At 36.9% G+C, this 12,764-nt stretch overlaps 1 protein-coding gene across 1 annotated transcript in view; it reads left to right on the top strand.

Moving 5' to 3' along the window:
* The window catches only part of MAP4K3 (mitogen-activated protein kinase kinase kinase kinase 3), a 204,202-nt gene that overhangs the window by 136,939 nt on the left and 54,499 nt on the right, over positions 1-12,764 (top strand). The window contains 4 exon segments of the mRNA XM_030311245.1: positions 2,278-2,356; positions 6,839-6,897; positions 8,150-8,166; positions 8,168-8,210. Coding sequence (XP_030167105.1) covers positions 2,278-2,356; positions 6,839-6,897; positions 8,150-8,166; positions 8,168-8,210 — 198 coding nt within the window.

The following is a 12,764-nucleotide window of genomic DNA, read 5'->3' on the forward strand; positions in this document are numbered from 1 at the left end:
CCAGAGGGAACACAACTACCCACTCTGCCGTCTGTGCACGAGCTGACAGGTGCTCAGTGAGCAGTCACAGACATGGAAAGAGCGATGTGATTTGTCACTGAATGTGACGTGCGTCTGTTTGTCACGTGGTGATTTATGGCCTGAATAGAGAGCTTGCAGTGAAGTGTGTACGTTATACAGTTACAATTCATGTACTGAATGTTAATAAGATATTAATATACCAAATATTATACGATTGTAGAGTATCTATACAATTAATATACTGCTGACTGATATTTGAACCATGTTATGGGGGACTGGTGTCATTTAACTAATTCATGGTGAAATTCGTGCATCCTGAGACTGCAAGGCAAGGACTGCCTGTGTCTTCTCAGTGCACTGATGCCACCTCGTTGTCTCTTTCGCACGTCCTGTACACATCGTCACACTGAATTACGAAGTCCTTTTGAAAATGTACTTAAACAGGAGAAATAATAAGCCAAAATACAGAAGCAGTCTGTGGAATGAAGATGCTTCTGAAGTTTTCTCATGTAGTGGAGAAAGAAATTCATCTTTCTTATGAAGTCTGTGTTGTTCGTATTATAATTGTAGGTTGTGGGGGGAGAACTTTTCTTCTCATCATGTTTAAGATAAAACTTTTCCCGGAGAAATTCATAATCTTACTACTTGCAAATGCTTCGTTGTTGAAAATTGCTAAGGGCTGCGTTCCCGCTCATAATTTGAGTGACATGTATCTAACTTGCATTTCAGGATTTGCTGTGATACTGTGCATGTTGTATGAAGGCTGAATACTCTTGAAAACATTGAGCACATCTGCTAATTCTACAGTCTCTAAAATGTATTATCTATCCTACACTGTTGGAAGGAAGTTTGACTTTTTATTTTGGATTCCCATGTAGTTTTTTAGAAAGGTGCTGCACATTATACTTAATATAGTTTTTCTTCGACATGTTAACCCATTTACTCTGTTCAGCATTCTGAGATTTAATAATTTTATAGTTACACCGTTTAAGCTGGGAAAGTAACACTGTTCTCCTAGGCAGTCACAGGTTTTATTCATGTTCACTGGTAATAGCAGTCTGTGTGACTAGCCTGACGGGATACCTTGTTTTTGCTTGCTTGTTTGTTTTGCTACTGTATATCGTTATCAGAAGTACGGGGTTTGTTCTTTTCCAGCTCTGCGTCTAATTAGCTGAGTGCCCGAATTTGAGTCTCAGTGTTCTCATCTATAAAATGAAGAACAGTACTTGGTTCACAAGTGTAGTTTGAGGACAGAAGGAGCTGAGGTGTACGAAAGCACCTTGTAAAACTGCAAACCACTGTGTATACGTAAAGTTTAAATACTTCAGTTTTGAAATGGCTTTTGCTGCTGTTTGACTACTATCAGTATTTCAGTGTTTGGGGTCTTTTAGATTCATAAGGTTTTATTTCCTGAGACGCACCAATATGAGAATAGTTCACTTGGGTCCTGTTCTTGATCTGCCTTTTGAATCTGCTAACTTGAACTTAAATGTTAACGAATTACATTTTTCACGAAGATATATCTACGAGTGTGTCTCCTTCAAAGGTAATAACTTCAAGGGAAGCGTTTCACACACAGAAAAAAAAAACCTATTTGGTACGTGAAATAGATGCTGGCATCACCTTTTAAGGTGAAACCTTCAAGTGTATGGGCAGAAGCTGCAGAAGCTTCTCAGATAAGGCCCCTCGTACTCCATATGGTTGGAGGGATGTCTGTGATTGAATGTTTCTCTCTGGAAGTGGCAATACACAGAGCTTTAATACAGTAAAAGGAAAGAAAATAGAGCGCTGTTCCTACAAGAAGAAACATGAAGGGGGGAAAGTTATGCTTACTAAAGTAAAAGGACCATAAATCTTTAATGCCTTTAGCATCGTTTCATTTTATTCACCCCATTCTTTTTGATAGAAGAACTTGAGGCAGATTTTTTTTTAAATCACAGTATCCTCTTCTGCAACAGGGAAAGCTGCAGCTTTTGAACAGCTGTTGAATTATTGAAATACTCAGTTTTGGATATTTATTTCTATTTATTTCAGAGAACGTTTATTGGGAACCTGCTGTGGATAAAATATATCCATAATTTTAGAAGCTCCCAGTTGCTGGTTGCCTCCTTTGTAAAAAAATAACCACAGAATCATTATATTTTGTCCTGTGTTTGCATAAAATGGGGTATTTCTTTCACATTTGGGTAATTTTGTGGACCAGACTGTGACTTGATTAACAGATGCCACATTATCATTGATTTGGTCTTTTCCTAGCCTCTTGTTGCTGTACCACATAGAATTCACTCAACGAGTAGAAATGTAAGAGAAGAAAAAACCCGCTCGGAGATAAACTGTAAGTGTATACTTTCCACAGTTCATAATTTAACAATGAGAAATAAGATTTCAGGTTGTAATTTAGTTAACAATTACTTTGTTTCATTTTTTCCAAATAGTCTTTCTTAGTAAATCTTTTTAAAGGTAGAGTTTAATTAAGGCAGTAAAAATTTTTCACTTACTTTATTCCTGGGGGAATTTTCTGTGGCAAGAGAGGGGATGTATTTATGTTGTTATTGTTTGGGAGGAGGAATAAAATCCCTCAACCAGGCAGGACAGAAGTAATTGAGGCACTGCTTCTTAAACCGATAGGTGTGTACAACTCACCTCGAGAGCTCGTTGAAGTGGTTTCTGATTCAGTGGATCTGCTGTGGGAGTGAGGTTCTTCTCACAAGCTCCGAGGTTATGGAGATGCTTATGGTTCCAGGACCACACTTCGAGTAGCAAGGAGAGGTAGAGATCTGCAAACTGGCTTAGCGTCTGAGTGTCCTGAGCACCTTTAAAACTAGGTTCCACGCCCCACTTTTCCACAGATTCTGATTCACTAGGTCTTGGGTCAGCCCAGGAATCTGTCTTTTAAAAAACAGCCCTCTGGGTAATTCTTATGTATACGAGCGAGTTATGGGCCCACCGAGACAGACCTTTCATTCACAGGGAATCTGGTGCTGTCAGCTCATCAGTGATGAACTCTGCCAGCAGGAATCTGCAATAATAGTGCCTGAACTTCATTTTTCTTTTTGGAAGCGTTAATTCTCTATGACTTAGAATACTCATTTAGTGCAATCGGGCACTGTGATAACAGTTTTCTGTGAATTAAAGATTTATCCTGAAGGACCTAAAATCCAAAATGGCTTTAGTGAAATTATGTGGTAACTTAAAGATAACTACTGAAAAGAACTGTTCCCAATTTTTGGCTAGATTAGTAATGCCAATTATAATAATACATTTCATACTTCAAGATGAATCCACCTCTTGTCTGAAAAGCTAATAAATAAGTAGTGGCAGACACCATTTAGTAGGAAAAAAACAAAAGGAATGCAGAGATGAAGAGATTTGCCTGTGGGATGGAGGGAGACTCCAGGTAAACAGCAAGCCCTGGATCCCTCAGCCTCCAGGCCCAGTGGTCTTTCACAAACACTGCTCCGTTTCAGAAACCGCCTCATCACACTTGTGTGGCTTTTACACTGCAAGTCCTTTGTAAACTTCCTTTGAAACTTTGGCTGGACCATACACAGTATATTAAGTTCTTAGAAAAACTTTGTGCTGGCGCTACTTGAAGTACTCTTAAAAAGGAGGAAACTCTTGAAAGAAAGTACCATGCATTGTACAAAAGCCCAGGACTGGGATTTGGTACTCTGTTTGCCAGCAATTGCCTGTGTGACCTTTAAGCTCCATCTGAAGCCAGATGGTTTAAACTTGCTGATTTCCCTCCAAAAGTATTTTCTGAAAATGACAACCTTAGTATATGAGCAAAATTTCCTATTTTTTTTTAATTAAAAAAAAAATACTTAATAAGATGTCTTTGTCCTTTCTTTGATAATACAGATGGTGAGATCAGAGATGTCTTTGTAGTTCATTTAGAAAACTTTATATATTCAGTACTGTTGAAAATCTCATTTAAGGTACTTTTATCTTGTTATCCAGTTCTTTTAAAAAATTACATTATCAGACTCTTTATTGCAAAGTGCAGTTCTTACTGAATCATTCTTTACAAATTTATATTTGTGACTCTCAGCTTGTAAATGCGTATGCATGTGTATGCTGTTTAAAACTAGATGCCTATACCCCAGTTTTTCTGAGATTCTCACGTGCCCTCCTTTTGGTGGGAGCAGGTCCCTTCTCCCCATTTGCCAGTAAAAGAGGTGTCATATCCCTCGTTGAGGTAGCAACAGAATTAAAACCACCACTTTGTTAATTTGTGAGTTTGATACTTGAGCTTTTAAAATCTTTCACAGTGTTCTAATATCTGCTTTCTTAGAATGTTTTATGACTTTATGTGAGATATGATAGAATTAGAATAGTTAATGCTGTTGTCTATAAAGACAAGCTTTGGAAAAAGTATTTAAAAATTGTATACAGTTGTTCCTCCTGATAATGTTTTATGTTTACATTTACATGGTGTCTCTCCATGCAGCGGAGGTTTTCTCTTTATTAAACCAGATGGTGTTTAAGCAACATATATATGAAACTGACTCCTGTGCAGAAAGGGTGTTATTCTTTCCCTTTTAGGAATCCTCTCTGCCTTCATATCATAAATACAATAAGCAAAGACTCGCTTTAGGAAATAATTCCAGGGCTCTTCCTGTCTGCCTTAATAGGGTTAGTTTTGATCCATAATTGCTAGTGTAGGGTCAGCAAGTGGGAATGTTGGAGTGGAGCTGTCTCAAGCTAAAGGGAGTTTTCATCTGGATATTAAAATAGAAATTTACAGTGTCTGGCTTGACATATGTTCAAGGAGATGGTAGAGGAAACAGATCAAGACCAATCGACAGCTAGTTACAGATAAGTAGGATTTTCTCACATTATGAAGAACATCATAAATAGCACTGCAGCGTAGGATGGTTGACCAATAATTATTTGAACAGTAGCTGGAAGATTCTGTGGCAGAAGCTTGACATCACTTGAGGGAGTTTGAAGAGAACAGGCATGATGAATAAATCTCCAGAGGGACTGTGCTGCGCCGTTCCCCCCCCCTTCTAGCAATGCATTCCCACAGACTACAGAGTAGTACTTTGCCCGCAGAGGACAGGGGTATAGGAGCCCTGCTACAGTTAAGATTTTGTCCTTGTTAGGAAGTTAGTCTAAGACAACATCTCTGCTCCCCAGCACTCAGTGAATTATACAGATTATATATATACAGAATATACAGATTATTCTGGCGGGGGGAAGCAGGTATGTTCACATGTGACAGTAACACGACAGTAACACAAGACAGATAGATGCACAAACTGTCCTCATGTAAGTTTATTACACAGATTTAACTTTGCTGTTTGATGACAAATACAGGTGAGAGCTGTTCAATAGGCCTGTATCAAGGTAAGGTAGGCAGATATTAAAATATTTTAATACCTTACCTAAAAGTTATTTATGATCTTTGATGTGTGATCATGTGTGGACAGGGGTGAGGAACCCATTACTGAAGAACCTACTCATCTCTAGGGGCCAGAATTTGATATCTGGTCCATAACAGCTGTAAACTATGTACATACGTATACAACTGGAGGTCTTACAGGGCTGTGTTTCCCAGCCTTTTTCACTTTTCCCTTCTATTGATAAATATTCAAATCTCATGGTTTCTTTTAACTGGTATTAACATTCACAATAAATCATACATACTAAGCTAAAATAAAAGCAATTATAAAAATGATTTTACTTTAAATTTCACTCATTTCCTGACCTTGATTGAGAATGACTGTTTTGGCTGAAGCTCTTACTAGTTGATGAACTGTGATATATTTGTGATTGTGTTTCTTCTTTTAATGTTTTGTTTGTGCCTCTGCTTTTATTCAGTGGTTTTGAATGCTTTACCCTGGTGATAAAAGCAGATAATGATAGTGAGATATGGAAATTAGAGGTAAAGATAATGAAACATTCAGTATATTATAATAGCAAGGAAGAAGGTGAAAGTAGCACAGTTTATATATCTCTAGGTAGTTTATACCTGAGCTACAGTGATGTATTATTTATTGTTGTATATAAATTTCCTGAAAATTGAGTAGCTTAAAATAATGAACATTTATTCTCATACATATTCTGAGGCTCAGGAATCCAGGACAACTTTGCTGGGTGGTTCTGGCTCACATCTGTTATGAAGTTATACCAGCTGGGGCTAAAGTCATTTGAAGGCTGGGCTGGGCTGGAGGATTTGCTTCTGTGGTTGCATAACTATTCACGGAGGCTTCAGTTACTTGCCACTTAGACTCTCCTTAGGGCTGTTCACAACATGACTTCAGAGCAAGTAGTCCAAAGAGAGCCCAAGATAGAAGCCTTACCTTGGAAGTGATACACCATCACTCTGCCATATTCATTTGATCACAAAGACCAACGCTGGTGATGTGGGAAGGGACTACACAAATTGATGAACACTAGGAGGCAGGAATCATTAGAGGCCAACTTGAAGGCTGGCTTCCAAAAGTAGTCTGCCTCAGTTGCTGTCTGCCCACCTAAATCCTGACTTAGATGCTCTCTAGTGAATGCTGGGTCACAGTGAAGTAGGTTAGATCCTGACTGTAACTACACATAATTCTGCTAATCATTTTTTTATTTATTTTATTTTATTTTTACTATGGAAGAGGCCTAGGACTAACAGATTTAGCTTTAAATAGCCTACCTAGACTTTCTTGGACTTTTTCCAGCCAACAGATTCTTAATTTAAAACATTGGTTTTGATCCCTATATGGTACATGGTAAAATTAATGTATTGCCATAGAGTAACTTTTAAAATTATTACGTCTTTAAGAATACAGAAAGAGATCATGGCTTTACTTCTTTTCTTCTTTAGTTGGCCAAGTAAAATTTGATCCACCCTTAAGGAAGGAGACAGAACCACATCATGAACTTGTAAGTAGAGTAGTCTTGGAATGTTAACACTAAAAATAAATATTTTAATTAGTCTTTGTGATATTGGTAATGACTAAAAAGTCTAGTTCTTGATATTTTCAAAAGCATTTGGGGAAATAAAAAGGTAAGTAATTCTAAAATTACAAAAAATAAATCTGTGTTGCTGAGATCGAATATTCTTAATGTTAGGAGAAATGTACTAGTTTTACCATTCTCCTATTAAATGTTTTTAATGCTGACCTGTTAATTTTTTTTTTATTTTTGTTTTTCAGTTTTCGAGGGGCTTTTTGTGTACACATTTGTTAGAATAAATGCCACCATTTTAAATTAAAATGTTGGACCAATAAAACACATCTCACTGAATTTATGGGCAGCCTTTTAAGAGTGTAAGCCAGTTTCCTAAACATGAGGGTAGAGTCAAATCTATTGGGACTAAAACTCAGGAGAGACCAGGCATACATAATAGATCAAGTCTGTCATTCATTTAAGGCTTGCTAACTCTATGAATGTTCTTTTCATTATTGTTTTTTGTTAATGTTTTATAAACACCTTCCTAGATATGTGATAATATATTTTTAGATTCAGTCTTAGAAACAACATGTTTTGCAAATATTTGAGATGTTACTATCCTATGGAAGAATTTAAAAAATGAGACTTAAAAAACAAAATCAATCCTAATGAAATTAGTTTCCTAGAGCTCCAGATTATATGTTTTTTTTTTTTTCTGTTCAATACTGAGAAGAAAGTAACTATTAATAAGTAGTAAGGATTGAAATGGAAACTTTCTTAAATTAATGCTTTGTGAACCCACTTGACTAAAGGTATACAAAGTGGAGTTATTCTAATTCAGTATACCAGCATGGAGGGAAGGAATGTTAAAATTCTTAAAATGATTATAACATTTAAACCTAACATTTATGTAGAGGATGTAGAAGGTTAAGAACAAAAAGTAGTAATGATGTTTATAAATGCTAATGGTTACTTTGTTAAGGCAGTTTGAGTTTGTTTCCTGTTTCTCTTTTGAAGTTGGCATTGCATGTATTTAATTATATACTAGTTTAATAAAACTGTATTACAAAGCAAAGTTGTTGCAATATTGCTATTTTACAAGCTTCTTAAGATTATTTGACTTGGCATTTGCCTTAATAAAATTATTAGCAGGACTAACCTCATTTGTGACAGTTCCCTTTGTGAATTTGTGGCTTTTAGTTTAAGTGTAAATAACTTGGGTTTCTTGGTCTCTGCTAAACAGCCCGACAGTGATGGTTTTTGGACAGTCAGAAGAAATATACTACACTGCAAGATCTAATCTGGTATTTCTCATCTTCTGATTTTCTTTGTCAGCATTGTTTAGTCTTAATTGTTTTTGATTTTTTTGATCAAATATTTTGTTCATTTTAATGAACCAGTTTAAACATCATTTTATAAGTTCCTGCCATTTAGCAAGTTCTGTATATTGATTATAGCATTTTTTTCCAAAACAAGTTAGATGTATCTACTCAAGTGTATTATAATGTAATAAAAACTAAAATCTATTTTCCTTTTTTATGAAAAGTATTTAATTTTCTCAATGGGTTTTTTTTAGAAATTACATTTCCCTATAAAATGTCATTTTAATAATGTGACTTATTTTAGTGAACTAGAAAGCATCCATATATGTATTACATATACCGTTCATATATATAAAACTATTTTTATATATTGCATATATAACATATATGGAAATAGTTTCAAAAAATAACTTACCCCTAGTTAACAATGAAATCTGTCTCAGATGAAATTTTAACTTTTTAGCGTTAGGTAATATCTCATTTTCTCAGGCCAAAATTTGGATTTTAAAGCCTCCCTGAAGTTATAAGTATTAAGGCTGTTTTACCATTAGGTAAGAAAAGAGGGAAACTAACCCTGGTAATATTGAATAAATAGTAACTTTAATAGTTGCTATTGAATAGTTTTTTTCTACTTCAGTAGGTAGCCAGGACCCAAAGTTGCCTCCATATTTATCCTTAGATTCTATTTTTCTGCCTTTTCATTGGAATTTTCTTTCTTTTTCCTTTCTCTCTGCCTTAATAACGTACTTCTTTCGATTCTGGTTAGTTTAAATGATTCTTTATATAAATTCTTAAATCTATACCCTATAACATTTGTAGAACATAAAATGTTGAGACATAATTTCTCTTTTGAGGAAGGTTGCTGTCTTAATGGGCGGAAATTATTTGGACATACAAACTTTCAGCTGTGCAACAAAATATACAGTGGATTGCCAGCAGGTGTTGACTGTTGAGGAGAGGCTGACATTTATGTAATAAGTGTATGGAAATCAGAGGAGAAAAGCTTTGGGGTTAATGTGGCTTATCTGGCTTCAGGAATGGACTAAAACTGATCTCACTGTAGTGGAGGAACCCTTATAGAGTCTTCAGGAAGAGAATGGACAGATGCCTCCAATGTTTCATGGGAATTGATGTGGGAACAGTCATCGGCACAGATGCCAGTTTGAGAGATGGCAGATAAAGAGCTGAAATTATGAAATTGGCATACTACTCCTTGAATTATGGTATTGGCTCAGAAGAGGAGGATTGAAGTCATCAAGAGAAGTGATAGATGAAACCATGATTGCATCTGTTCCCTAGTTAGGTCCGAAGAAGGATGGAGTGCAGAAAACTGGTTACCACAGTGGGTGATGCCTGTGTTTTGCAGTCAAAGGTAGAACCAACATGGGGCAGAAAGAAGAAGCAGTTGGAAAGCTGGAAGAGTCACTATCAATACTTGGACTGTCACAAAAGAAAGAGGGATGCATCCGATGGTCCAGAGAGGACCAGAAAGTGTAAGGATTGAGAGTTAACTGTCCACAGGGGCAAGTGAGATGAAATGTCTGAAGAAAACGCTGTCAGCGGCTTCTGGATTGAAGATTTTTTTCAGAATTACATATAGATAGGCTAGAGTGATAATTAGTGAAATTTGTTGTGGAAATAAAAGATCACAAAATCAAAAGTTTAAACTGACCACCATTAATATTCTCTAGAAAAGACCACAGCAACAAACCCAGAAACATGGTCTTTAAAATTACAGTTATTCTCTTCTGTTCTCTGGGTTTCTAGAACTAGCCTAGTAACATTAATAAATTATGGCTCTGTTCCCTAGAACTGTCCTACCCCAAATAATCAGGAGTTTCTGACAGAGGGAGCAGCTGACAGGCAGTCTTGTGACAGAGGGCTTTAGGGACAGTTAACTAATTACATCGTTCTGGCAGAAAAGGATGAACAAAATATTTGTCAGACCCTACAATTTTTAAATCAACTTTAAAAGTTCACCTCTGATGATGATAAAAACTAACATTCATCTACAAGTTTTATACACCAGGCATTCTAAATGCTTCAAATGTATTAAAATCTTTGTATTAGAAATGAGGGAACTTAAGGTGCAAAGAAGCTGAAATTGGTCTTCCTCCTCAGCTAAATAATAGCCCACCAGGGGTTTGATCAAGGCAGCTGGTTCAGGAAATGAAACCTAAACCACTGCCTGTTGCATCTACCCCAAATACTGAGCTCGCACTCATGGTCTCTCTTTTTAATCATGTACATATGTTCCATAGTTATTATTATTTTTTAAGAGAATGTACCTGTTTTACTGTTTGTTTTAATGTTTGTTTATTTTGAGAGAGAGCGCACGTGTGCGCGTGCACCAGCGGGGAGAGGGAGAGAGAGAATCCCAAGCCAGGCTCTGTACTGACAGCAGTACTGATGCGGGGCTTGATCTCATGAACTGTGAGATCACGACCTGAGCCGAAATCAAGAGTTGGGTGCCACCCAGGTGCCCCCATAGTTATTATTACTTTTTTTAAGTTTTTTTTTTTGTTGTTGTTTTGGTTTTTTTTTTTTTTTTTTTTAGAAGAGCAAGTGCATGTGCACAAGCAGGGAGGGGCAGAGGGAGAGAGGGAGAATCCTGAGCAGGGCCTCAATCTTGGCAACCCTGAGATCACGACCTGAACCAAAATCAAGAGTTGGATGCTCAACTGACTGAGCCACCCAGGTGCACCATTATTCTTTTATTGTGGTAAAATATACATAACATAAAATTTACCATTGTGAGCTTTTTTAAGTATGCAGTTCAGTGGCATTAGGTTCACTCATATTGTGCAACCATCACCGCAATCCATCTGCAGAACTTTTTCGTCTTTCCACACTGCAACTCCTTACCTATTAAACAGTAACTCCCATTCCCCCTTCCTTGCAGTGCCTGGCAACCACCATTCTATTTTTTGACTCTTTGAAGTACCTCACAGATGTGGAATCATACAATAGTTGTCCTTTTTTGACTGGCTCACTTCACTTAGCATAATGTCACAATGTGTTCAAGATTCATTCATGTTGCTGCATGGTCAGAATTCCCTTTTTAAGGTCGAATAATACTCCTGTGTGTGTGTGTGTGTGTGTGTGTGTGTACACGTGTGTACCACATTTTGTTTGTTCATTCATCTATCAATGGACGTTGCATTGCTTCTGCCTTTGGACTATTGTCAGTAACTTGCTGTGAACATGGTGTACAAACATCTTTCAAGTTTCTACTTGAGTTCTTTGGGGCATAGAACATGAAAGGGAATTGCTACATCATATAGTAATTCTACATTTAATTTTGGAGGGAAATGCTGTACCATTTTCCATAGCAGCTGTGTCATTTTACATTCCCCCCAGCAGTTCACATGGGACATGGGCTTCCAATTTTTTCCACATCCTCTTCAACGCTTCTTATTTTCTCTCTCTCTCTCTCTGTGTGTGTGTGTGTGTGTGTGTGTGTGTGTGTGTGTGTGTGTGTGATAATAGCCATCCCAATGGGTGTGAAGTGTCCATAGCTGTTTCAATCCCCTGATTTCATCAGTCCTGAAACTTTGGCACTGTCAGCAAGATTTCCAGCTGTTACAAATACTTGTTGCTGGCCACTAGAAAGAAACCCGTTGCACACAAAAATGTCTGGCTGTCATCTTAGCACCAAGATGACAGCTCTAAATCTTTTGGGACCCAGATTTACCCTCTAAAGACTTGTTGCTTAAAAGTCCCATATCATAGGGGCGCCTGGGTGGCGCAGTCGGTTAAGCGTCCGACTTCAGCCAGGTCACGATCTCGCGGTCCGTGAGTTCGAGCCCCGCGTCAGGCTCTGGGCTGATGGCTCAGAGCCTGGAGCCTGCTTCCGATTCTGTGTCTCCCTCTCTCTCTGCCCCTCCCCCGTTCATGCTCTGTCTCTCTCTGTCCCAAAAATAATAAACGTTGAAAAAAAAAAATTTAAAAAAAAAAAAAAAAAAGTCCATATCATCAGTGATTTAAGTGCTAAATGTATTCATTTATGATTTTAGAAATGCATTGAGAATATTACATCTCAGTTTTCATTATTACATTACAATGATTTCTTAAAAATTAGATTATCATAATATATAAACCTGAAGAACAGAGCTTGATTTCTAGGATTGTTAGTAATAAGGATCTGCAAATTTTGAGAAGATGCTTAGTTTAAAAACTTCACCATAATGCAGTAATTAAATAGTAAGAGTTTTGCTTCTAGAAGAAAGCATAGGCAGTAATCTCTTTTGTTGCCTTAGCAACATTTTTCTAGGTATGTCTTCTAAGGCAAGGGAAACAAAAGCATAATAAATTATTGGGACAATACCGAAATAAGCTTTTGAACAGCAAAGGAAACCATCAGCAAAATGAAAAGGTAACCTATTGAATGAGAGAAGGTATTTGCAAATGATATATCCAGTAAGAGGTTATATCCAAAATATCTTAAAAAAACTTACACAACTCAACACCAAAAATACAACCCAGTTAAAAAATGAGCAGAGGACCTGAATAGACATTTTGGCCAACAAACCCATG

The sequence above is a fragment of the Lynx canadensis genome, chromosome A3, assembly GCF_007474595.2.
Source record: "Lynx canadensis isolate LIC74 chromosome A3, mLynCan4.pri.v2, whole genome shotgun sequence".
In the NCBI taxonomy this organism is placed as follows: Eukaryota; Metazoa; Chordata; class Mammalia; order Carnivora; family Felidae; genus Lynx; species Lynx canadensis.